This window comes from Pituophis catenifer, unplaced genomic scaffold (genome assembly GCF_029215685.1).
Source record: "Pituophis catenifer annectens isolate HBS135680 unplaced genomic scaffold, rPitCat1.0.hap2 SCAF_3, whole genome shotgun sequence".
Lineage (NCBI taxonomy): Eukaryota > Metazoa > Chordata > Lepidosauria > Squamata > Colubridae > Pituophis > Pituophis catenifer.
This window is the reverse complement of record NW_027256883.1, coordinates 145,772,174-145,797,671: the sequence shown is the minus strand read 5'-3', so window position 1 is coordinate 145,797,671 and position 25,498 is coordinate 145,772,174. Positions and strand designations below refer to the sequence as shown.

General features: G+C 38.4%; 1 protein-coding gene across 1 annotated transcript in view; it reads right to left on the bottom strand.

Annotated features, from left to right (window-relative positions):
- Positions 1-2,257: 2,257 nt before the first annotated feature.
- The window catches only part of WLS (Wnt ligand secretion mediator), a 38,707-nt gene continuing 15,466 nt past the window's right edge, over positions 2,258-25,498 (bottom strand). The window contains exons 3-12 of the mRNA XM_070939469.1: positions 17,267-17,391; positions 16,153-16,314; positions 12,960-13,096; positions 11,746-11,914; positions 10,770-10,867; positions 10,615-10,678; positions 7,751-7,894; positions 5,271-5,354; positions 4,732-4,885; positions 2,258-3,222 (exon numbers count right to left, since the gene is read on the bottom strand). Of these exons, the coding sequence (XP_070795570.1) occupies positions 3,113-3,222; positions 4,732-4,885; positions 5,271-5,354; positions 7,751-7,894; positions 10,615-10,678; positions 10,770-10,867; positions 11,746-11,914; positions 12,960-13,096; positions 16,153-16,314; positions 17,267-17,391 (1,247 nt within the window). The 3' untranslated portion in view covers positions 2,258-3,112. The remainder of the gene's footprint in view (positions 3,223-4,731; positions 4,886-5,270; positions 5,355-7,750; positions 7,895-10,614; positions 10,679-10,769; positions 10,868-11,745; positions 11,915-12,959; positions 13,097-16,152; positions 16,315-17,266; positions 17,392-25,498) is intronic.

Sequence of the window (25,498 nt, the reverse complement as noted above, 5' to 3'; positions counted from 1 at the left end):
TTCTACATTATGCCCAGACTGGCCTCCAGCATCAACACAATTTTACAGAAATATGCCATATAGATGGAATTAAAAGCTTTGTGACAGGAAGATACAGCTTTTGCTCCACTCTATTTGTCTGATAGCCTGAAAACCTGAAGCTGTTGGGATTCATTCTATCCGGCCTCAAAATGTATCGCAAACTTTTAAATAAAGAATTGGAATACCCTATCAGTACTTCAGGTTTTAAAAAAGGTTGGATTTGTGTCTTCCAATATTAAAATATTAATTCATCAAAAAAACTTCATGTTTATTAGCAAATGTCCCCCCCCCTCCGAAAGCTACCTATCATTTAATAAAAATACTGGAGATGTAATGCATTTAAATCATTTAATCCATTTGATCTGGAGCTTGCCTTTGGTTGTCCAGTGTTGGTTTAAGATTTGTATTTTTATTAATAAGATTTTAAGATGAGTATTAAGGTTTAAACATGTGAACTTAAGGCTCAGTTATGTACCAAAAATTTGGAATATGTCAATTTCTAATGAACTTTGGATATATCAGACTTGCGTATCAGAATGTAGCAAACTAGATAATGTGCAGTTGGAGGAGGAAAACTCTTACCAGCCCAGATGTAGAACACTGAATTGAGGACATGTTTTGTTGCTTTCAATCTTCCAAATGGCCCTTCGTAGATGCAATAGAAATACTGACCGATATAAGTTGGTATGATTGGCATTTGTTCTAAAAATGAATATTTATATGTTGACGCGTTTTAGCGTGTTTTCCTCTTTAATTCTGGCTAAGTATTTTTTTTATAGTTTGAAACACATGAAAATTCAGGGCCTCTAGGGTTTTATAACTGTTGGGGAGGAGGTTTGGATCCCAACTTGACACATCTAAGAGTAAACATACTGGATGCAGGAAATAGTTAGACTTGGTTCAAAGCCTACAGCTTTTAACAAGCAAAATTGACTCAACCGACTTTACAAGGAATCTTGAGTTACTTATTCCATAATACTGTAGTGGCCAAATTAAAAACCATTTTGGAGGTTCTAATAATGTGCTTTGGGGAAGCCCAGGCAAGCACCATGTGTTGTGTCTGGTAGTGGCCAGGGAAGCATTGCGCCCTCCCTCTCCTGGGTCTGCCACTCATGCACCCGATGCACCTTGGTATTGCAGCCTTTCTAGCTGCCCAGCTGAGGGGCTGGCAGGCTGTGGCTACAGCGGGAAACCATCCCCCTCCGCACACAAAGGGTGGCAAGCATGCGGTAGCCTATGGTTTCCTGCTGTAGCTGCCCTCCCCCTGCCTTGCCTCATTTCATCCTGCTGGATGAGCCCTACCCACCAGAGACCCCTGGATTCCCTCCCTAACCCTGCTTGGCCCCTACAGGCACCACCCATGTGAGCAATGCCAAGCTGGCTGTGCCCCCAGGCAGCACCCAGTCAGCTGCGACTACCCCAGCCACACCCCTCCCCCCTCTGGCCCCCAATCCTGATCCGGCCATCAATGAAATCGAGTTTAAATCCAGAATATATTGTATAGCTCATGGAAGTTCCTAAACATAATACTATTTCTCATAGATTCATTGATATCCATGTGAAGACTTTTGCCCGCTCAATTTCTATTTCCAAGTTTGTTACAAAAGAGGGAGCAAAGAAAAAGCATCCATCCTCAAACCACTTCTTGAAATTGCCTAAAATGGGAAGAGTTTATATGAAAGCTATCATCTCTAAGAATTATCCTCCACATGTTCATCATTACAATAAACAAGGGTGAAAATTACTAATACTGGTTTCCATGATCCAAATAGAACTCCTTTCTGAGCTGATTCTGTACATTAACTCCAGAAGGCATTGCCCCAATTTTTCCAATCTACCCAATTTCAACAGCATTGAATTAAGTCTTTGAAGAGGGTTCTGTAAAACAGAGGAGAGGAATAGCATTTGTTCAGGCATTCCTTCTTGAATTTTGGCTCCAAATGATACTTAAAGGCATGTCATATTTTATTCATGTTGTTTGGAATATTTTACTATCTTGGTTCTCAGATATAGATATTATTCCACTCATTTGCTTAAACTAGATTTTCAGTTGTGAAATTAGAGTAACTGTGGTTCATGAGAGAACATTTGGTCTCCAGTAGATGTCAGCATTATTCCAGTTATGTTTACTATTTTTAAAGAAGCACAGTGATGATGACAGATTAAAATACAGCAGCAATATCCTCCCTCCCCCCAAATTTCAGCCAACAAAAAACAACATATTTTGATACTTTATTTGTAGTACAAAAAGATGAACTACAGTGGTCCCCAGGGCTACTTAGAGCATTTTTTAAAAAAGAAAGAAAATAAGAATTTAAAACACATACATACACGCTTGCACACCCCATTCAGTTCTATGGAATTATATATAAGTAAACAAGAATTCTTAAAGTATATAAAAGGATATCTACATCAAAAAGACTTGTTAAGCATTCAGGACACGTATTCATACATCAACAGAGGTTTCAAAATGTCCTCTTTTTGTACCAAACTTTAGAAAAGGCAGTGTTACACTAGACTATGAAAAAAAGATCATGAACACATTCATTAAAAGTATGTAAATATTGAACTGGCTACATATGATGCAAATAACTAAACTGGTTCCAGACATATGCACTGGGACTGTTGTATAAAACCTTGACTTAGGAAGCATATAATGTATTCCAATTAGTTTCCCAAGAACATCCATAGCAGCAGCAGCTGGAGTGTTGGTAAGTAGTGAAATACACCCAAAGGTAAGGAGGAAATACTTATGGAGTAACCACTCCTCCCACCTTATTCCTGGTACTAATACTCAAGACCAGTCTTACCCAAACTGGTTAGTTTAGCTGGCTGTGGGAATTGTACACCCAATGTATTTTGAGATTGGGGAATATTGATCAAGATGAAGAATTAAAAGAATTCAAACTTGACAAAAGATTCTCCCCAGGAAAGATACATGGATAATAAGCATCCCATTAGTTCTTGCCAGACAGTCATTATTTTCTGCAATGCACCCTTCAGATGATTCCAAACAAATCCTTGCAAGAAAATACTACCATCATGCTGTGTAATTTGTATTTAGAACACAAGTACAATTGTGCCGAAGTGATTATTCCTGGGCCTCCTTCCGAGCCAATTTGTAAACCTGGGTTGGTCCATCCACATGAGTGATGGTAGTAGTGAGCTGAAGTTCTTCTCCAGTATTAACTCCCAAATCGCCTGAAAACATAAAATTGCATTTGAGATAAATGCGTAACTGGGATGATAGTTTTATCGCAGCATTACCACAGCATTTAGAAAGAAATAAGCAGACTCAAATGGAGAAGTTTCATGAATGGACATAGTTTCCATTAAAAAAATGGGGGATATGGGCTATTTCTCCACTTTGTGCAATTCTACATGCATCTACATATTTGTTCAATAACAGTCCCTCTTTCTAACAACAAGCAGGACTGTGTGTGTGTGAGAGAGAGAGAGAAAGAGAGAGAGCACAAAATGGAAGTCCTATTGCACAATGTTTATTTTTAATAAAAATAAATGTGCAATAGGACATTTTTATTAAAAAATAAACATTGTGCACTAGGACATCCATTTAATAAGTGTGTATAAATCTCAGGATATAAAGAATCTGAGAATAATCTTTCAATTCAGGATCTAGTACAAGAATTATTTTCATTCAAGATTATGCAACAAGCTGTTATAGATGGGTTGTACCATGTGTAATTAAAATAGGGGGGGGGGAAACAATGATCAGATCTAGAAATCTCTTTTCCATTCTTTCCTTAGTATGTGTTTCCACAATCTAAACTTCCTTTAACCTTTTCAAAAAGCCCTTAAGACCTTACTGTTCTCCTAGGCCCAGGGGTCAGGAGATTAGCTGAACCTATAAAGTAACCTATGTTACTTTTTGCTTTTTTAACGATTACTTTTATTGTTATATTGTTTGCTACTCAGACCACGCAAATGGGTGGCCATATCAATCAAATCAAATAACTACACTAACTTGGGGTATGTATTAGCAGTTAAAACCGATTGTCAGTCCTGGCGCGGCTGCCGCAGCCACAGCCCACCGAGCTAACCTTGATCCTACTGCCTCCAGGAGGCTGCCAGCCGCTGCTACAGCCTACTCTCATTCCTGAAAGGATGACGTCATAAGGCAGCCGCCAGCCTTCTCCGCTGTTGAATTGCAAGCATTTCCGAGCGATGGGAGGCTCCCAGAGGGAAGGTATTAAGCCTAGCAGCCCTGAAAGTGCTGGCCTGAACTGGGAGCTGAAAGTGCTGGCAGGACCGGGGCTGAAAGTGTTGGCAGGACCGGGGCTGATTGTGGCTTGCTGACATTCCCTGTACGCAGTAGGAAGTAGGTAGGAATGAGGTGGGTGTCACCAGTGTGTGGGTGGGCAGCCCATGGATTAGGAGTGCGGGTAGAAGGGTGGGGCTGCTTTAATGGGTTACTTAGGCACAAGACTTTATAAGGTGGTGGGGAGCACGGAGCAATAGCTCCAACAATATTTCCTTTCATTATTTATGGATGTCAGTCTGTACCGATAAAGCATCTTCTAACCATCATCATCAAGGTTTGGAGTCTTTTATTTCGGAACCTGACACCCATAATCAATAGAACTATGCATATAATGCTAAGGATCTTCTAAACATGCTGAAGTCCTAACTGACTGATTAGTTGTACTAATCAGTGTAACGGAATCACAACTGCAGGAAAGTGCATCTCACCGTTTGACTGATCTTCACCGTAATTTTTATGGGAAGGTGCATACAGGAACATCAGGGCAAAGACATATAGGTTCCACATTCCATAAATCCCTGTGAAAAAGGCACTGTTCCAATGAAATGTAAGGTCGCCCCATTTCCAGTGACCTTCAGTCACCTAAACAGGATAAAAAGTTGATATATAATCCAGCAGCGAAGACATAAGAGTAGACTTAGCACAAACAAACAAAGTCAATGATTTTCATCTCCAGTAGAGAGACTTCCCCCTCTTCCAAAACATCTATTTCTGGCCTTCGCTCCACTGCATGGCTTTAACCCAATGTTCTCCCTGTCTGCAGTGAGCTAACAACAAGAAAAACAGCTGGGTTTAATGTTAAACCAGGGAAAGAAATCTATGAGGCTTCCTCTTTTCCCTCAGTTATGAAATAAAGATATGAAAAGAATCCTTGTTGATGCATTGCTTCAGGATATAAAAAACAAAGTAGCAGAACACAATGTTACTAGATAGCAATAATTTTCTGTAGTCATTTTAGATTTCTCACCTGACTGAAAATGAAAAATATTACTGTCATGGCAGCACAAGCTAATGTGATCAGCATCAAGAACTTGAACCGAAAAATCAATCCCTGTGAGAAAGAGAAGCAAATTTAATCGTGGAGAGAGAAACAACAAAAAATATTGAAATATTCTAAATCGAAGATTCTGAAGAAGAAATCCTATATAGTAGTGAGAGACGTCCTGGAGGTGGTTCTCTTCTCTATTGAGCCAGTGCTGTCTGGAGACATTTCTGCAGTTATATGGCCTGCATCACATCATACTGCAGTGCAAAGTGTATGGTAAAACACCGAATGCTGTTATTTTCCCATAAAATGGTACCTATTTATCTACTTGCATTTAAATGCTTTCAAACTGCTAGGTTGGCAGGAGCTGAGGCAAGTGACAGGAGCTGACTCATTTACATGGTGGCAGGACTCAGAACTGACAGAATAAGGAAGAAAAAAAAATCCCATCTGCTGCTATTCCCTTGGTTGATTGTGCTATGCAGTTGCAGACATACAAGTGCAGGCCTTGAAATAAAAGGCACAAGGGCAACAAATTCTAGATTTAGGCAACTGTCACTGACAGCAATTGTCAGTAACAGTTGTCAACAGCGGTCGACAGCAAATGTAGTGTAGTGTTCAAGATGATGGATTAAGAATAGGGAGGTGAGAGAGCTCCACCTACAGTATCTTGTGCTCTTGAACGTAGGTGAGGTAAAGAGTAAACAAGCAATAGACAAACCAGCCTGTAACATTCCACTAATCTTTTATCAAAGCCAGCTTGTGCTTAGAGAAATGTGGGATTTGAAAGGGAAAGGAAATAAACTCTTTTGTCATCTGGGAAACTATCCAGATAAATGTATCCTTTCTAATAGCAGGGTTTTTTCCCCCTTTTGCATAGAGGGCACAGGAAGATAATTTATTCCCAGCTCTGCTGCATGACCTGAGAAGATAGATCCATCCAGCTCAATCTTTTTTACTTTTTTTTCCATAACAAAACACTTGCTGCTACATTTATGGAATGGGAATTAATACCCAAGGATAAATGTACCCTCTATAAAGATACCTTAAAAAGATACCTTTTTAAAGCTTCTGAAAAGCTGCTTAATTTGCAGTCTGGTCTATGTATAAAGGCTTTCCAGTTGCTTATTGGATACAAGTCTGAATCTTTCCTTCTAGGAAACAAGTTCAATGCATAGAGTTCCACCTGCACTACAATGGACAGAATGGGAAACAATATACAAGCAGGTGTATCTTACAACTATGGGGGTATGATGACTCAGTGCTCAAGACACTGGGCTTGTTGGCTGCATAGTTGACAGCCCCAGTTCAAAACCTGAGTGCTGTGCAATGGGGTGAGTACCTCTTACTTGTCCCAGCTCCTGCCCCATTAGCAGTTTGAGAGCTTGCAAATGCGAGTAGATAAATAGATACTTCAATGGGAATGTAACAGCATTTTATGCATCTTGGCGTATAGTCATACAACAGTCGGACAGAGGAAACCTTTACCTTTATCATTAAGTAACAATAAGAAAGGTTTCAGGTGTCTTTATCCAAATCCTATCTTATCGCTCTATGGCATTTTGGCAAGAAGCATTAGCAAAACAGAAAGGCTTTGATTCTTCCATTTGAGAAATGTCACTTTAGGAAATGGTGTATTCATGTCTTACTTACACCTCATCCTACTGGAGAGTCTCCATTATTTCTAAATATCTTTTTTAGCTGTAGTGGTAAAAAAAACAAATTTCACAGTGATTGGACTGGTTTGGTTACCCATTTCTTATGGAGGGGCCAGACAATAAGAAGGGACTCTGTTTGCTACCTGCTCTGGTTCTTGAGAAAAGCAACTCTCCTTACACTTGCGTATAGGAAAAGGACTGCTTCTTTTTACACAGCCCTAGAGGATGCGGTGGCTCAGTGGTTAAGATGCTGAGCTCGTCGATCAGAAAGGTCGGCAGTTCAAATCCCTAGCACGTATAACGGAGTGAGCTCCCGTTACTTGTCCCAGCTTCTGCCAACCTAACAGTTTGAAAGCATGGAAAAATGCAAGTAGAAAAATAGGGACCACCTTGGTGGGAAGGTAACAGCATTCCGTGTGTCTTTGGCATTTAGTCATGCCGGCCACATGACCACGGAATTGTCACCAGACAGCACTGGCTCTTTGGCTTAGAAATGGAGATGAGCACCACCCCCTAGAGTCGGGAATGACTAGCACATATGTGCGAGGGGAACCTTTACCTTTAGGGGGAAGAATAGCTCAAGGCAAGGCTTTAGGGGCAAAATTTCAGTTTACCAAAGCCTTCATTACTATAATCAATGTTGCAGGGTTCCTAATGTAAATCCAAGCCTATGAGATTTTGTTAGTAGGAATAATTTGTCCCTTGAACTGGATTAGGTTCCACACAATGGTCTTGCTGGAATACCAACAGAAACTGATATTGTTTTTAAACACAACTACCCCCAACATCTTACAGGTTCCTTACCTCATAATGAAGCCTGCGGGCTTTACTCATTGATGGCAGGCTGGATTGTTTGCCACTGATATTTCTGAACACTTGAAATACCATAAAACACAGGAACAAGAAGTAGAGGCAGAGGCAGATTCCGGCAACAATAATAAATGCCATCTTAAATGGTAAAGTTAAGGGAAATAGCAGTAGGTAGTTCATTTGGCATCTTGTTTGCAAAATCCTATTCTGCTCTTAAATACAAGCACAGTAAGAAATGTTGCATTTGTCACACTTGATGTTTGACAAATAAAATAAACTTGGAAGTTAGCCTGTAACAAATATGCTGCTGTTCAGCAAGCTCATTGTGTTATTAATGTCTCCAATCATTTCTGCCTACCCAATATATTCCAGCCGAGTGGGTGTGCTCCAGGTCCCCTCCATTAAGCAATATTTTGTAAGTCTTGAGTAGTGTATCTTCTCTGCTATGCCTCCCTCAGATAAAGACGGAACCTTGGGAAAACTTACATTGATCTCAGGCCTGGGATTGATGCTTGATATTTGTTTAAGGTCATTATTTTGTGTTGTGTAGTTTCTTGTTTATTGAGTCATTTTAGTCTGGTCTGTCTGTCTGAAGTTATGTTTTCAGCTGTTTTTATGGTCTCCCCCACCCCCAGTTTCCTACACCCCTCATAGTTCACTGGAGTTGGGCAGCCAATAAATTTAAATAAATAAATATATAGGTTAAAACGCCTGTTAGAGGTTTGAGCTGCCATGACCTTGTAACTTAGCATTATTTCATCAGCTTCACATCGAGCATTAATGGCAAAGAAACTCAGAAGAGGAGGAGATGCGGAATGGAGATCTCGGGCTCTCTTTCACCAAGATTGACAATGGAGGATTAGAGGAAGAGAACTGGCCAGCTGCTGAGAGAAGAGTGGGGATAGTAGTCAGATACTGGTGTTGAAAGGAAGAATGGCCAGCTAAATCCTGATATGTGAGAGGGTAGGTCAGATAGGAGGACCTTCAGGGGTGCCAGTGTCCCAAGAGGAACAGTTATATCACTTTGAGAATAAAATCTGTGTTTGCATGTACTAGTATGTACCTGGTTTTGGATCGCATTCTGGAAAAGAGATGGGGAGCCTGAGGATGGCCCTGGTTTACAGTGAAACAATAAGCCACATTGGCTGGAGAAAATATTCTTCTAAGACTGCAGGTAGTTCCTGTGGTTGTCAAGCAGGACATTAAGCGAGACATCACACCACAACTTGTGATTTTACTGCTGGCTTCTCCATTGACTTGATCAGCTGTAAAGCATGCAAATGTGATCACGTTACCATGGGGACATTGATAAATTATAATGCCTGCTGGTGGCAAAGTGCCTCAATGTCAATCATGTGACCACGGTGATATTGAGACAGTCGTAAGTATGAGGACTGGTTGTAAAATTATTTTTTCAGCACCATCACAACTTCAAACAGTTGCTATACATGGCAGTTATTAAGCAAGGACTATCTATAGCCGTGATGGCGAACCTATGGCACGCGTGCCAGAGGTGGCATGCAGCACCCTCTCTGATGGCACGCGATCCGTCACCAGTTCAGCTCCGCTGCACATGCACGTGCACCTCCCGCTAGCCAGTTAGTCTTCGGGTCTCTGCTGTGCATGTGTAGGGCGCATGCAGGGGGGGCAGGGCAGATGCAGGGGGCTGCACACACATTACATTTTGGGTGTTCGCGCACATGCGCTTTGGCCACTCAGTCCAGAAAAGGTTAGCCATCACTGATCTATAGTATTCAGAAATGGCTCCTGCCACTGTATGAATTTAGGAAATAGATAATTTGATGGGTGTGGGAGATAGACGAAAAGGCTGGTGTGTGCATCTTTATCAGACTGCTGACAGCAGGAGCAAGGAGAGGAATGTGTTTAAGGGGATAAAGGGAGGTTGTGGTTGATCCTGATATCCCATGTTGTAATATTGATATTGATGGGGAAAGTGAACTTATCAAGTAGCAAAGATTGGGGGATATGAGGGACAGCACAGATAAGCCATTCCATTGGAAGGGGAGCTGGTAGTTTGGTACCAGTTTTTGCTTCCGCCCTGTGGTCTCATTCCTAAATTCAATCTCTGGTGGCCTCAGGTTGATACAGACAATTCCAGGTTCATCTATGATAAGATCTTGTTCACTGATGACTTGAAAGTGGACGAAGAGGCAGACCTGGCAACTTACATTACTAAAACCTGGTTGCATAAAGGTAGCAATGTCACCCTCATAGAATTCTGCCTTTCTGGATTTCATGATTTACAGCAATCTTGATGCCAAACCAGCAGGTGGAAGCACTGTTCTATAGAATTGTTTACAACCATGACATCTATCTGAGAGATATTGGTCTTAAATGTTTCTCTGTTCTGTTGGATCATGGAGACAGTTTGGGGATCCTACCCAAGTATTGGAGTCTACCCTGTATCATTTGGTGTTGGGTGATTTCAGCTTCCATTTCCTAATGTCTGAATCTGGAAAGGCTTTGGACCGGACTATGGACAAAGTATAAACCCAAGGGCAATCCTATGCCAAAGTATAAACCCAAGGGCAATCCTATGCCATAATGGTAAGGGAGGAAAAGTAATGCAGCCTTGAATCAATGTTACACATACTAGCTCTAATGACGTCCACAGAACGTAAACTTTGAAGAAGAACATCCTCATGTGTATGCATTACCTTAAATTCATGAAGGTAATGCAAATGAAGGTAATTCAAAGGATGCTTAAACTCTTCATGAAGTTCAAGTGAAAAAAACCCTATCAGCTTATTAGCCTCCCCTTCCCAAATTTCAGAGGCTTTGGGGCAGAACACAGTAGCTAACAAATGGTTCTGAATGTAGTAAAATGCAAAGGATACAGCCAACTCTGTGCCAACATCTGTAGCCCAGATACTATAGAATGGATTTTTTAATTGTACTCCTCTGCAAAAAAAAAACCCCAGTAGATCAAATTAACAATATCCACAGTAAAGCTAAGTTACAAAAGCTAATCAAAACAAGGCATTCTAATTACCTCTCGCACATGTCAAAGGCAAACAAACAGAAAGCACCTACAGCTATTGGTCCAACTTGTTTCCAGTAGGCTGCGAAACGATTTCGTTCATTCTGATCCTAAAACAGATTAAATAAGAAGATAATAAAATCATTATTAGATGAGACAAAAGTCAAATGTATTGATTTCGCAGGTATAATTACAACGGGAACTGTAGCAAAGGATTTGTATTCTGAAATCATACTTTATATTAGAACAACAGTCAAGACATGGACATGTCTTGCCATAAAATGTAAACTGTCATGCTTTAGTAAAGCTAAATTAAGACTATGGAATGACTCCCCATTCCCAGCAACCCTGTATATGTTGATTCCCAGAAGAAAATACAAGGATGAAGCTTTTCTGTCAGCTTTAGCCAATTACAGCTAAGGTTGATCCAAACAGTATAAAAATGATAGGGTCTTGAGTCTCATTTTCCAGCACTCTCTTTTACATAAAAATCTTATTCCACTAAGAAATTATTAATTTGACATTTATTTTAATAATAAAGCCCTTCCTATGTTCCTAACTTCCAGCTGTAATATACGGTTCTCATAATCCCCACCCATCTTAATTTATGGCTTATTTTCTGAGAATAATGGGAGTGCTAGAAAGTGGGGAATTGCTTTGCAGAATGAAAAGAAACTCTAAAATATATAACAATGGACAATGGGGGGAAAATCCTAGAATAGTATACTGCTCAAAAAAATAAAGGGAACACAAGCAGAAGACATTCGAGATCTAAATGAATGAAATAGCCTTATTAAATACTTTGTTCGTTACATACAGTAGTTTTGTGTTCCCTTTAGTTGTTTGACCAGTGTATAAACTACTGTATGTAAAGAACAAAGTATTTAATAAGGCTATTTCATTCATTCAGTTCTTGGATGTCTTCTGCTTGTGTTCCCTTTATTTTTTTGAGCAGTGTATATTCACAAGGTCATGTGAGAGCACCTACCATCATATGCTCTCCACAGAAGATGATCCAAAAAGACAAGAGCATAGCATAGAAGATCCCTTGACGAATATCTCCAAAAAGCAGCATCCAAGTCCAGTCAAAACCAATAGAAAACCACTCTACTGGAATGTTTATGAAAGTCATAGAGATTCCAAGGGTAAAGATTATCCTGAAACAAATAGTAATGTTTTCAAAAACTCTTCCACTTTCATCAGTTGTCCCAATAAGCTTTATGTAATATTCAGGTAAATGCCTCCTAAAATGATCCCTGGCTCCACCTACTTGACCTGCTACAAAGGCCGATACAGACTTTGCACTGATGGAAGCTGCACACCACCATAATATATAGAGGTACCAGGGATGGGACAAACACACCCGATATTCTTCCTGACTCTATATGTTTGTCTGTCTGTCTACCTATCTAGGACAATTCTAGCAATGGTATCAAGTTGACTCAGTTTTTAAAACAGGGGTGTCAAATTTGTGTCATCACAGCGATGTCATGTGATGTATCAGGACTTCCCCCCCCCTTCGGTAAACTGGGCATGGCCAGCATGTGACATCTGCTCTGTAAGCCACAAGTTTTGACAGGCCTGTTTTAAAACATTTCTCTGAATTCACATGAAAAGTTCACCTTATCTTTAGTTAGTAAAGTCTACCTGAAAAAGAAATTAGTGCCTCAGTGAATCTGTCCACAGCTGGTAAATTTGTTATCAGCCATAGTTATGGCAAGTAGATGATTCTATAACGTGATAACGTTTTGAATGCTATAAGACAGATTTCTTGTTATTTTTCAAATACAGTATGTTGGGAAAACAAGGATCAGTCACCAGGTTGGGAGAAAGCTGTTTTAGCTGTTCTACAAGATGCAGATAAAATAGTGTACTGCCAAATTTAGGAAGTGAATAGAGGGAGAATATGTTTCAGTACAGGGGTCTTCCAAATATCTTAAGATTGCTAGCACAAGAATTCTTTAACATTAAAACTCAAGACAGTTACAATCCAAGACATCTAGAGGACACCAGACTATCCCTACCTACTTCATTATATGTTACGCTGTAGATTAGCCAATCTTGATTTAACAGAGCTGTAGAATAAACTGGTAGCATGGGCTCCTCAAGGGGGAGCAATGGCTGCCATTCCAACAGCAACTACACAAGATTTGGTCTCCTCTTTCAAAAAAAACAGACAGAACTTTCAAGATCATTGCTTACTTTTCCAGGAGCACAGGTGACCGTGTCATCTGCATGATCCGTTTCCAATACCAAACCATGATGATGAAAATGCTGGGTGTAAGGAATGTTTTCATAGCAAACCAGACTTTTGTGAAGCCTCCATTTTGATGGATACCCTGAAAGTGAACTTAAGTGTCAGTGCTGTTTTTCTTAACATTGCTATTACAAATCCTAGTCTTGCAATGCTTCATTTGTTTAAACTACCATAGCCTTCCCGCTTATCCAGATGATCTTATAAAAAACAGGTTAAAGCAACAAAGACAAATAATATAAACACACCGTTTATATTAAAATATGCACTATACAATCACAGTAGCAGAGATGAGTTGTACTTGGGGAATATAAGACATGGGAAAGTGGTAAACAGAAGAGTAAAAATAAATAAATAAATCAAACATTTATCTGGTGCTAAAAGGTGGTAATGTTGAAATGTCAAATGGACCTCAAGGCAAAAGGTCTTCAAAAAGCAGGGTGCTGAAATCAAGAAAGCTTCTGCCAGAGGTGGGATGTTAAGAAGGGCATCCTTAGAGGCTCTTTTAAGTATTAGGACCTTAAGCTGCTAAGTTTGAAATTTGACTAATAACAAATAAATTTCAAAAAACAGAAGAGGGTACATGGCGAGGTGAGGAAAGGATCATTGAAAGGTCTACTGAAGATTCAACAGAGTAAAGAAACAATAGAGACAGATGAAATACTTAGATCAAACATGAATGATATAAGACCCCAAGGGAAGAGTATGGGAGATATGCGAAGAAGTCAATAAGAGATGAGATATGAAAATGGGCAAGAGATGAGGGATAGATGTAAAATGCTGTTTAATATAGGAGTTGTTCTATTAAAAATAGTATAGAGGTAGTAACTAGAAATGGGGAAAGTATTACTTTTTAACTTGGGAACTATTTTATTAATGGTCAGAAAATAGAAGCAGAAGTTAGAATCAAGGAAGATATGTAAACAAAGATGAAGTACTTGTAATTAAATAATGAATATTGAATAATTAGGATAAGTAAACATTATGATTAATAGACTTGGAGGATAATGGTTATAAATGTGATGTTTATGTCGGACATTATTAATTGATTATAGACAAAACTGAACAGAGCGTTTAATTAAACAATGGAAAATGTTGAATAAGGATAAGCGAAGACCATGGTGAATAGATTTTGAGAATAAGTCATAATTATTGTGTGTATAAGATCTATTATGTGTATTTCAGAGAGCTTGTACCCAGACAGTACATTGCTATTGCAAATATGGAAATTTTATATATAACAAAAAAAATTGAATCATCGTCATCATCATCAAATAAATTTCAGCACAATTCTTTTAGGACTGATGTTATTTGGTTTCAGAAGAGTGCTAGTATTCTCCACTAGCTTCTGAATTGTCATCAAAGAAAAACCACATAAATTGATATCTGGATTTAAATGAGACTAGTCATTTAGAAACTGTTTCACATTTAATATGTGAATGCAGCAAAATCGCACAAACTGATTACAAAGCTAGACATGACCGAGTTGCTAAATTAATCCACTGGTCATTAGGTAAAAAAAAAGACTTACCTGTATCCAAAAAGTCATGGGAACATAAAGTGGAAAAAGTTATAGAAAATGAGAAGGTAAAGATCTTGTGGGACTTTCGAATACAGACAGATCATCACTTGGAACACAACACGCCAGATATCACAGTTGTCAAAAACCGAAACGTACAATTTATTGACATCAATAAATGACATCAGGAGATGCCAGAGTCGAAGAAAAAGAACTGGAAAAAATCATGAAATATCGCGGCTTGTCCATTGAAACTACATGGCTATGGATGAAACATGTAACAGTGATACACATTGTCATCGGGGCACTTGGTACCATATCCAAGAATTTTATAAGGTACATCAATAAATTGCAGCTTCATGCAATAACACCAGCAGAACTGCAAAAAACTGCGCTACTTGGAATATTGTACATCTGAAGAAGGTATTTGGTTGATACCTAGGACACTGGCAGCAACCTGTATCAACCATTAGCACCAGTCAATGGTATTTGTGATGCATTTTTGAATGTTCAGTTGACTGAATTTCATGTTTAATGAATAAAGTAAATAAAAAACAAATAAATTTCAGCGCAATTCTTTTAGGACTGACGTTATTTGGTTTCAGAAGAGTGCTAGTATTCTCCACTAACTTCTGAATTGTCCTCAAAGAAAAAGCCACATAAATTGATATCTGAATTTAAATGAGACTAGTCACCTTTTTGTAATTTTATGTAAAGAAAATAAATAAAAAATGCAATCTAAGTCTGCCCCTTTTATCATACCCCATATTCGCTTAGTTTAGCTTCTTGGAAGATGAAGAAAAGAAAGCAGTATTGCTCCTGCTCTGTCTGCAAAGTGTAATTCAAAGTCAGGTGACAGACAGGTGCTGATAGTCTAGCAAAATGGCTGCTTGCTCCTGGAGGCATCGAGGAAGCGATTACCAGCAGAGTAAGTGAAAAATTAGTTAATTTCATGGGTGCAAAGAAGCATAATGGCTGAAGAGGCATCAAAGGGGGAAAATCTGCAGGGAACCTGGAAACTATGTATAGGGACAACATTCCACATTTCCAACCACTGAATTATCATATTCTTTTCTTCTTCTTTTCCCCCACCCCAAAGATTATGCACTCAATTCTGTGTTTTAAAAAGTAATTATAGGAGGTGGGAGACAACCTTTATTTTTGTTTGCTTTATAATTAGCACAGTGTCTCAGCTGCATAAGATCCTGTAATCAATATAAAACATCCCAAATAATTACATGGCAATTCTGTTCTGATTCTACTTCCCCAGCTACCAAACCTACTAGTCAAATTAGTTGAGAAGGTTTTAAAACACTGTGGAAATTGGGTTTCCAAATGCTTCTTTTGAATGGTAAGGAGCATCATATGCTCATTTTCATGCTAAATTATTGAAACAAATTCTATTGTCCACATTTTTAATCTGTTTTCTTTCTAGTGGACTCTAACCACAAAGAATTTAGAATAAAATAGTAAGCGCAATTAATTCCATATTCAGAATTTCAGAATATCTCAACAAATATGTGAAATAAATACAGATGTTTGGATTCTGTTAGGCTTGCAGCTTATGTGTATGCTTATACAGAGAAGGAAAATAGTATAAAAAAATATTGACAGATACTTACCACTAAACGGATATCCTTTATTTCACCAATTCCTACATTAATACCTGCCTTTTCATTCACAGGAAGACGAATGTTGAGAAGATAGTATTTGTGAGCTACGGTTCCAATCTCCATGAATGGGAGAAAGTCACAATCGTAAAACTTCCCTTCGTGCTCTACAGTCTATTGAAAAACCAGACAAGAAAACAGTGCTATAAAAATAGAACATATCCACTCATAAAACTATTGTTCCTTTATAACATATGAACATATACACTGTATTTTGGAAATTATAACTGCTTTCTTGGGATAGGTTCATATTTCCTACCAAGCTAAGGACAAATAAACGATTGTGTGGTTTTTCTTTATGTGACTTTCAGCTTAATGGGACAAGTTCACTTAAAAATACTGTATGCATTTTTCTGAAATGGAAAACATTTTCTCCTCTAACCCTAACCCCAACTTTACAATTATATGTTCCCCCAGCAAAATTGGCTGTCAAAGTAATTAAAGACTATATTTAATTATATCATTAATATCATTCAAAGTAAGTACAGTTAAACATAGCAAAATAAAATAAAAAGAACATTGAAACTTACATCTTACTAAAACCAAAATATAACATTTGTTCAGCCAAACCTGGAAGTGTGAAATAATTCATAAGTTAATGCTTTCCACTAGCTATGCTATACTGTAGTCCACATACTGAAATACTTTTATAGGCGAGGGAGGGGGCAATTTATGAACATCTGTAGTGTGGCAAATGATTCTTGGTTGTGATTGTGAAAAACACTGGTGGAGTAAAATTTTAGTTTTCCAGTGCTGGGTTATCAATAAAACTGTTATTAATATACTTACTAGTTCTAGTAGGTTAATAGTAAAGTACAAAGTTTCAGAAACAAGCCTCCTTACAATTTATTTATATTTCTATATAAATTTATATTTATAATTATAATTTAAAGTTCTTAAACTTCTCAAGATACTTTAATTAAAGTTGGAAATCTTAGGACAGTCTCCAACTATGCTGTATCCTTGGCAGAATTAATTCAGTGCATTTGAAAGCAAATTATACAAAAGTTTTTGCATTTTACTAGGACAAATGTATTAAAACGGAACAGAACCACAAAGAACTTACTTTTGGAGCACCAAATGTACAGTTGAGCTTTCGAGTTTCTACTGCATGTGCCATTTCTGTCCACTCACTGACTGTATCATCACGATATCCTAAGTGCACATCAAGACTAACTTTTGCATTTTCTCCTGCAAAAACAACAGGATACAACATGTTAAATGTGTCAAATAATATTTTTAAGCAAAATCAGAACAATTACTTTTGGCTGCCCCAAATATTGATTGACTGTAACTCTAGACATTCCTTGCCCCTAATGCCATGACAAACAGCAGTGTGACAATTCCTTTTGTGCATTGTATTATAGTTTACATCTTCCTTGGTGTAGCTAAAAATCCTACCCCACTCCCTTCACTTACTTTCTCGATTTTTTTTTTCATGGGTGGCACATCTTTATGAACACCTGTGCTTTGCTTAAAATTAGTGTGTCACTGACAATCTATATAAAACCAATACTGCTTGGATTTAGATTAACAAAATACATTTTCAAGCAAGATCAGTATTACTCCACACCATCAAGAATGATCTACATAAAATTATTTATCAAATGTGTATCCTGCTGCAGTCTAATCAGACTCTTAGCAACTTGCCACAAAGGTTTGACACAAAATTTATAATAGAAAAATCACAATAAATAAAAGAACCTATTACTACAATTAGGTGATACCACACTTCAAATGCCCATTGGAAGACTCCTATTTTTAACTTTTTCATGTCAGAATCTATTGAACCTCCAACAGGAGGATGATTCTAGAGACCTGATTTCCAGGCTTCAACCTGCCTAATTTTTTGAAAATCAGGAATTATTAGCTGGTTCTTCTAGTTAGTATGACTGAATCTAAAGGGCTGACTCCAGTGGAGAGATGCAGTCCTGAAAGTGACTTGGAGTAAAATTATAAAGAGCTTTACAGGTTAAAGACAGAAACATAGAAAACAGATGACAGAAAAAGACCCATTGAGTCTGCCTTTGAGTTTTTGTTCTTTTTCTAATTAATTTATTATTTCAATTATTTTTTAAATTTGTATTTATTTTTCATTTTATTTAATTACTTATTTATTTTTATTTCTTTGTTGGATATTTGTTTATCCAGTATTTAAACAGCACAAATGTATTAGACAGCCAATGTAGGGCCTGCAATTCAGGTATATGATCCCACTGAGCACCTAGTTCACTGCAATCTGCCCTTCCAGGTGGTCTTTAAACACAGCTCTATGTGTACAGCACATTGCAGTAAGCTAAGCAGGTGATAATTGGGGCATGGGATTTGGCTAGGAGTTTTACATCATGACTTTGGACGGTGCTGAAGATGCTGTCAAAGTCTTGTCCCAGTGCCCGGAAGCTGTGAGGATCTGGGTGGGACAGAATAGGCCTCAACTGAATCCCAGCAAGGCAGAACATTGATTTGTACATCAGGACTTTCCTATGGTCCCAGTAATTCCTTTGAATGGAGTTTCATTACTGCAGAAACGGATTGCAGAAGAATCAGAGAAGGATGCCAAGTTGCCATTTGCAGCCTTAACTGGGATGTGAATACCTTGCTACAATACCCCCCGCATCACTACCCACTTAGACTACTGCAATGTCTACTTCCTGAGAGATTATAGGTAAAACAACAAAACCCCTAGACCAGTGATAGTGAACCTTTTTGGCACTGAGTGCCCAAACCGAAATGTGCGTGCATGTGCGCGCACTGAAGTGTTGAAAACCCAAAGACCAGCTATTTTTTGGCCCATTTTCAGGCACTCCAGGGCCCACAAAGACCAGCTGGCCGGCACGCATGTGTGCACTGGAAACCAAAAGAGCAGCTGGCAATGGCGTGTATTCCCACAGAGAGGGCTTTGCATGCTACCTCTGGCAATAGGTGCCATAGGTTCACCATCGCGGCCCTAAACAGTGTCCAGTGTCTAAAGACACAAGTAAGAGCCCACTAACTTACGGTTGACTCAGTCTTCCCACCTTCCGAGGTTGGTAAAACGAGGACCCAGATTGTTGGGGGCAATATGCTGATTTTGTAAACAGCTTAGAGAGGGCTGTAAAGCACTGTGAAGTGGTATATAAATCTAAGTGCTATTGCCAAGTAGAATCAAGATTCTAGTTAAGTGGCTTTAATGGCAAAACATTGTACTAACTGTTCACAGCAACCAGGTGGTAACGCTACAAGGTGGTTCTTCCCAAAAAAGGAATTAGTCACCTAGCAATGGTCTGCTGGGCAATTATTGTCAATGCAGCAAATGTTCCATCTTTTTTATTGCTATGGAAGATGTCCAAACTGACAGCAACAGCGCTTGAGCAAACTGTTCTGTAGATGATGGAGTGCTCAAGAATCTGATGCCCTCTCCATGATCAAAGGCAAGGGTTAATTCCGGTCTAAATAAAGAATAGAGAAAATTGATGCGAGCCCTTCAAGGTAGGCTTGGTCAGGAATTGGATACCACAAAAACTACCGGAAGTCTATTGTTGAAGGGTGTAGTAACACAGTTTTGAAAGCCTGATGATTTTTTGTCTTCCCCTCTTATGTCAAAGAGTGGCTGATGTAAGAGCAAGTTTCGTTTTCACTCCCTCCTGTCTTCCAGGGCTAAGCTTTATGGTGGTTGAATTTCTTCTTCAAGATTATCTCTGTATTTCTCTCTACTTACCGAGAATCTCAGCTTCACTTAGGTACTTTTATGCACTAAAAACAGCATAAACTAACAGTGTCGTATCATTCACAATGTTTATTTCCAGTCCGCAGTTGAGTAAGAACTTCTCTAAAGCTCTTCTTTTCTACACATCTGTTACCATTTCAGAGTTATAATTTTATTGGGATTACATGGAGAGACGCTCATCTAGAATGCTGGGAACGGGTGTGGAAGGGCTTTGTGGTTCAGACCAGCTATTTATAAAGTACTTGAAGGTGTTTCTTTTTTCTATGGGTGCACCATCCTTTTCCAGTTACTTTTCTATTTTGCAATAAGCACAAACTGTATATTTCAGATTTAAATGCAAATTCCTACATTAAAGTCCATCCATGTTGTTTTATTGTGCACACTTTTAGTGGCACGTAAAAGTGTGTGAGCCCTTTTGAATTTTCAATATTTCTGCATAAATGTGACTTCTAAATGCAAAGAAAACTTATCCACAAATCAGTACACAAGAAAGACATCTGGATGGTATCTGAAACATCATTTGATCAATTCCCCTGCCCAGAAAATCTAACCCTCTTTCTGGGAAGTGGCCACCCAGTCACAGCTTAAACCTAAGTTAAAAAGCTATCTCTTCTGTTAGATGTGAAAATATCTGTGTTGTCAGGAATCTCTTCCTATATTTGCTTCTAAATAGTTTTGTTGGTAAACATCCTGGCATCTTATCCTCTGATGTTACAAAATAAGTGATAGTCTCTCTAGAACATATATGTATGTACAGTATATATATTTGTTTTCTTTCCTTTTCGTAGGCTTTATGTGTATTTCTCTTTAGCCAGGTTCTTCCTACGTAAACCAAGATTTTTATGCAGCCCTAGTTCAGTGAAATCACAATCCACTAGTTTCTAGGCTTTTTTTTTTTCCTGGCAGCCAGCAGACACTCTGCTGCCCATTGGGAGATTAAGGAGACTAAGATACACTCTGCTAGATAGTCTCCTTAGTCTCCCAATGGGCAGCAGAGTGTTTGCTGGCTGCCAGAAAAAAAAAAGCCTAGAAACTAGTGGATTGTGATTTCACTGAACTAGGGCTGCATAAAAATCTTGGTTTACGTAGGAAGAACCTGGCTAAAGAGAAATACAGTATATATATTTATATCTATATGTATCTATCAATATTCTTTTTTTAAACTGGATGCCAGAACAGGTTAGTCTTACAACTGAGGTCTGCTCCAAGTGGAATATAAAGGTGACTAACACTTACCATTAATTGGATACTCTGCTTTGGTAGAGAAGTCTACATGTCTTTCATAATTTGATTATAATTTTCCAGTTCCCATCCCTTGATTTCTTTCTTTAAATAGTAAATGAAGGGCATAGATGCACAAGCCCCTGTTGTGTGATTTTGTTGTTTTTGTTCTTAGCGTCAACAATATTTGAGAGAATATAATAGAAATCTGGGATGCTAGATTAAATAAGTAACAGAAGGGGACTCTGCAATTCCAGACATGTACAATCACGACAGTCAACTCTCACAAAGCAAGCCCCATGTTGTTAAAGTAAAATAGCAAACTGCCCTCTGAATTTAGTCTAAATTATTGAAGCAAGAAAATTGGAACTACTGAAAATACAATTACAGAAATAATGAATAAAATAACGCTAAAGTCTTTATTTCTTGAAAAGATAACTTTCCAAACATTTTACAATCTTGTTTTGGAATTATCCTTTTTTAGCCATGCCCAAATAGGGGATTTCTTTTGTAGAAAATTGGGATTCTCTCTTTAGTCTCTCTGGCACTTCTCCCCACTTTAGTTCTGCTTCATGTTCCCATCTAGTCAAATGTCAGGTTCCTGCATACAAGTATTTCCTTTCAGAATTCCATCCACTGCCTGGATGACTAAGCTCTTTCAGCAGCTGTGTTATTACTGGAAGACAGTCAATATTTTTCACACAGTGTATTTGTTTCGTGGGATTTGTGCAAAATGTGACTTGGTGCTGCATCAGAACAAAAACTGAAATCAGTTTGGCGACCTCAAAATAAGAAAATAAAAGAGGCTCCCAAATATTCAACAGTTACCACTATTTAAAATTAGATGTTAGTCACTTCTATGAGATAAGTGGTTTCCTCCAGTTTTTTTTTTAAAAAGTATCGTATTGACAAAGACTGCAAAGAGATAATGATGTATGACACTTGGAGTTAGTGAGTTGGGCAACCACATAGAAAGAGAGAGAGAGAGAGAGAGAGAGAGAGAGAGAGAGAGAGAGAGAGAGAGAGAGAGAGGGAGGGAATGAATATTCCAATGATTGCCAAATGTAAAATATAATATGTATAGTAAAATCAAGGTTAAATTCTAGGGCCTCTTTCTCCTGCTCATGAGGTGTAGCTTCCCACTTTGGGGCAGTAGGAACAATTTCTATTTATGTCTTATTACAGTACTGTAACAGACTACCTGGGTCTTAAATCAATTTGCTTCTGTCCTTGCCAGAAGAAGCTCTCACAATGACCTAGCTTCATTTCAAGAAGTTGCTCGTTCTTCTGCTTAATACTTTAAAAAAAAAAGGGGGGGGGGAATATTCTGCTGAACAATCTTTTTCTTTGTGTCAATCTAATGCTTGCACAAAGATAATTGATTCATGTATTTAAATATTACACTAATTTTATTCATAGCAGTAGTTAAGTGAAATACAATATTTAGCCAGAAGAAAGACTTAATTTCCATAAGCCTGCATAATAAATAATATCCAGGGGAAAGAAAAACACAGCACTCTCCAAGGTCACAAACAGCTTGTAAGATGTATTTTAGAATTTGCATTATCTGGAACACACACATCCCAATATTTTTGAAGAAATCCTACCAAGAATCGGATTTTAGGTCACCATAAAAAAACTTCTGCTCATCAAATGATGATTTTTTTAAGAACTGAACATTATTACTCACATCATTGCTGAATTTCAGCACTATGCAAAATAAACAAAACCCAGGAATTAAATTTAGGTAGATTGGTGACTTTAGTTTCCCATCATATTCATTTTGTGACTCAAATCAGCCCAGGGGTACTGGCCAAAGGAAGCAAGTGGACTGAGTCACATAAGTGAGTCAGTGAACCCATTTTTATTCCATTGGTGTCCCCCAGGAATGTTATATGTTCCTATACACACACCCTCTCCAAATCTTAATGTCAAATGCCAAAATAACTCTGCCCACCAGGAAACAATTGGAAGCAAAAAATTGTGGCAGATATTTTAGGACTAGGTTTCTGATTGCATTGCCTAAGAATAGAAAAAAAAAGAGAAAGAGAGAGAGAGGGAGAGAGAGAGAGAGAGGGGGGGGGGGGGGAGAGAGAGAAGGAATGTATTGAAAGCCAGGTTAGTAAAGGATTAGGGAGAAAAAATAGATACAGGAATGCAAAGAATGTTGTATAGCCTTATAGATAACAGAATCTGTATGCATCCTCTGGCTCCTCTTGAATCTTACTAAAATTAGAAGACTACTGAATTATGTGTAAAAAAAAAAAAAGTGAACTCACATATTGCTAATACAACTATCCCGGATCAAAAACTTCAATCCTATCAGAGAATAACATTGTATTTAATATTTATTTCCTAAAAGCACTCCAGTAGATGGTTTGGCTAAAAAAAACCCCACCCATTTAATTTTGGTTATCATAGTCAAATCATCAAAATTAGGCAGCCTATATACATATTATGTAAACTAGGGCATTTACCGTATTTTTCGGAGTATAAGATGCACCCGCCCCCCCAAAGTGGGTGAAATTTTGGTGTGTCTTAAACAGCAAATGTTGCGGCGGGGGAGAGGTGGTGTGGCACTGATCAGCTGTCCTAGAATGGGCCATGGTGGCGAAGGGGCCATGGCAGCAGCAAACGGCCTGCGGCAAACAGCCTGTGGAGGCAGCAAATGGCTGACAGTAAATGGGCTGTACTGATTGGGCTGCAGCAGCATTGAATGGGCGGCAGCAAACAGGCAGCAGCGACGGATGGGTGGTGGTGAATGGGCCCCGGCGGCGGCGAACAGGTGGCAACAAATGGACCAGATAATACCGGATGGATGCTGGGAGGCAGAGGCAGAATTTTTTCTTGTTTTCCTCCCCAAAAAAGGTAGGTGCGTCTTATAGTCTGGAGCATCTCATAATCCGAAAAATACGGTAGATAAATATGCACTTTCCTTTTATATTTTTTTAAAATGCATCCCAAGCCAATTCACAGCATGGTAACAAAAGTACATCAGAAATATAAAATGAACAATTAGAATCATTTAAAATCTATGATAAATCTAAATAAATTTCTGCTTTGGAAATCTGTAAAGTTTCAACTTGACTCACACATTATCATATTTAAGTTGTAATTATGAAGAATTTACCAATACAAAAAACAAAATGTTGTAATAACAGAGTTCTAGTCCAACCTCCTGCACAGAGTCAAGCTATTCTCCAAAGCATCTGAGGACAGGACAAGAAGCAATGGATGGAAACTAATCAAGGAGAAAGGCAACTTAGAACTAAGAAGAAATTTCCTGAAAAGTTATAACAATTAATCAGTGGAATAAATGCCTCCAGAAGTTGTGAATGCTCCAATACTGGAAGTTTTTAAGAAGAGAGCAGGGAATTGGACTAGAAGACCACCAAGGTCCCTTCTAACTCTGTTATTCTGTAACCTAGTTATGTATTTCCAATCCAGGCCAATTGGGAATGTGGTAGAATTCCTGTCCTGAAAGCTGTCAGGATCTAGAGTGGAAAAACAAGGTCAAATGAAGCAAGATTCAGAAACCTTCTGATTCTGGGATGATATGATCTTTGGATTTTAATTGGGTTGTGTTCTCTCACCGAAAATAGACCTACAGTTTGGATATCCTCCTTGATTCATAACTCTTGGTGAAAAAGCAGATGGAGATCACAGCCAAAAGGGACTGATACAATTTCTTAGCTCTTATTGCATTTTGTATTATTTACATTGGTTGTGTCAGTTGATTCTTGTGTACTGCTTATATGTCCTTCAAGACTGAAGCAGCATATAAATTTTATAAATAGATGAATACAATAGATCCTGAAGCCACAACTTGGTATCCTCTTAAATCTTCCAAATGACATATGTTCTTAGGGGGCTCCTATGATGGGGAAGCTTGACATTAAAAAATCCCCTCTATGGGAGTTTTGCAAGCACAGTCAGCAGCATGGACTTTTTTCAATTGGGTTAGTTGAGGGTTTACATCAAGTCCAAATCCCTTTTCTACTATAGTTCTATAGATATGCTGGTGAATGGCTGTCAAGGTCTACAGTACATCTTCAAGAATGGAAGTTACATAATAACCAAGCACTTCCTGGCCAGTACTGAGTACAGACAATGTTAAATTTCTATAGTTAAGATAAAAAGCTAAAGCCATTTTCAAACAATCAAACTCACTGCCAACTATTATCTAATGTTAATGCAAATTAGTAAGGGATAAGGATTAGGAAAAGCAACATACTGGATGATGATTAAAGCCTACAAAATAAAAAGGCTGTTAAGAATAAATTCTGGCTTGGAATCAGGCCAACTGATACTTTCATTTGCCATCTAGAAATGGCAAAGACAAGGCAGAAATATATTCACTCAAATTAGAGA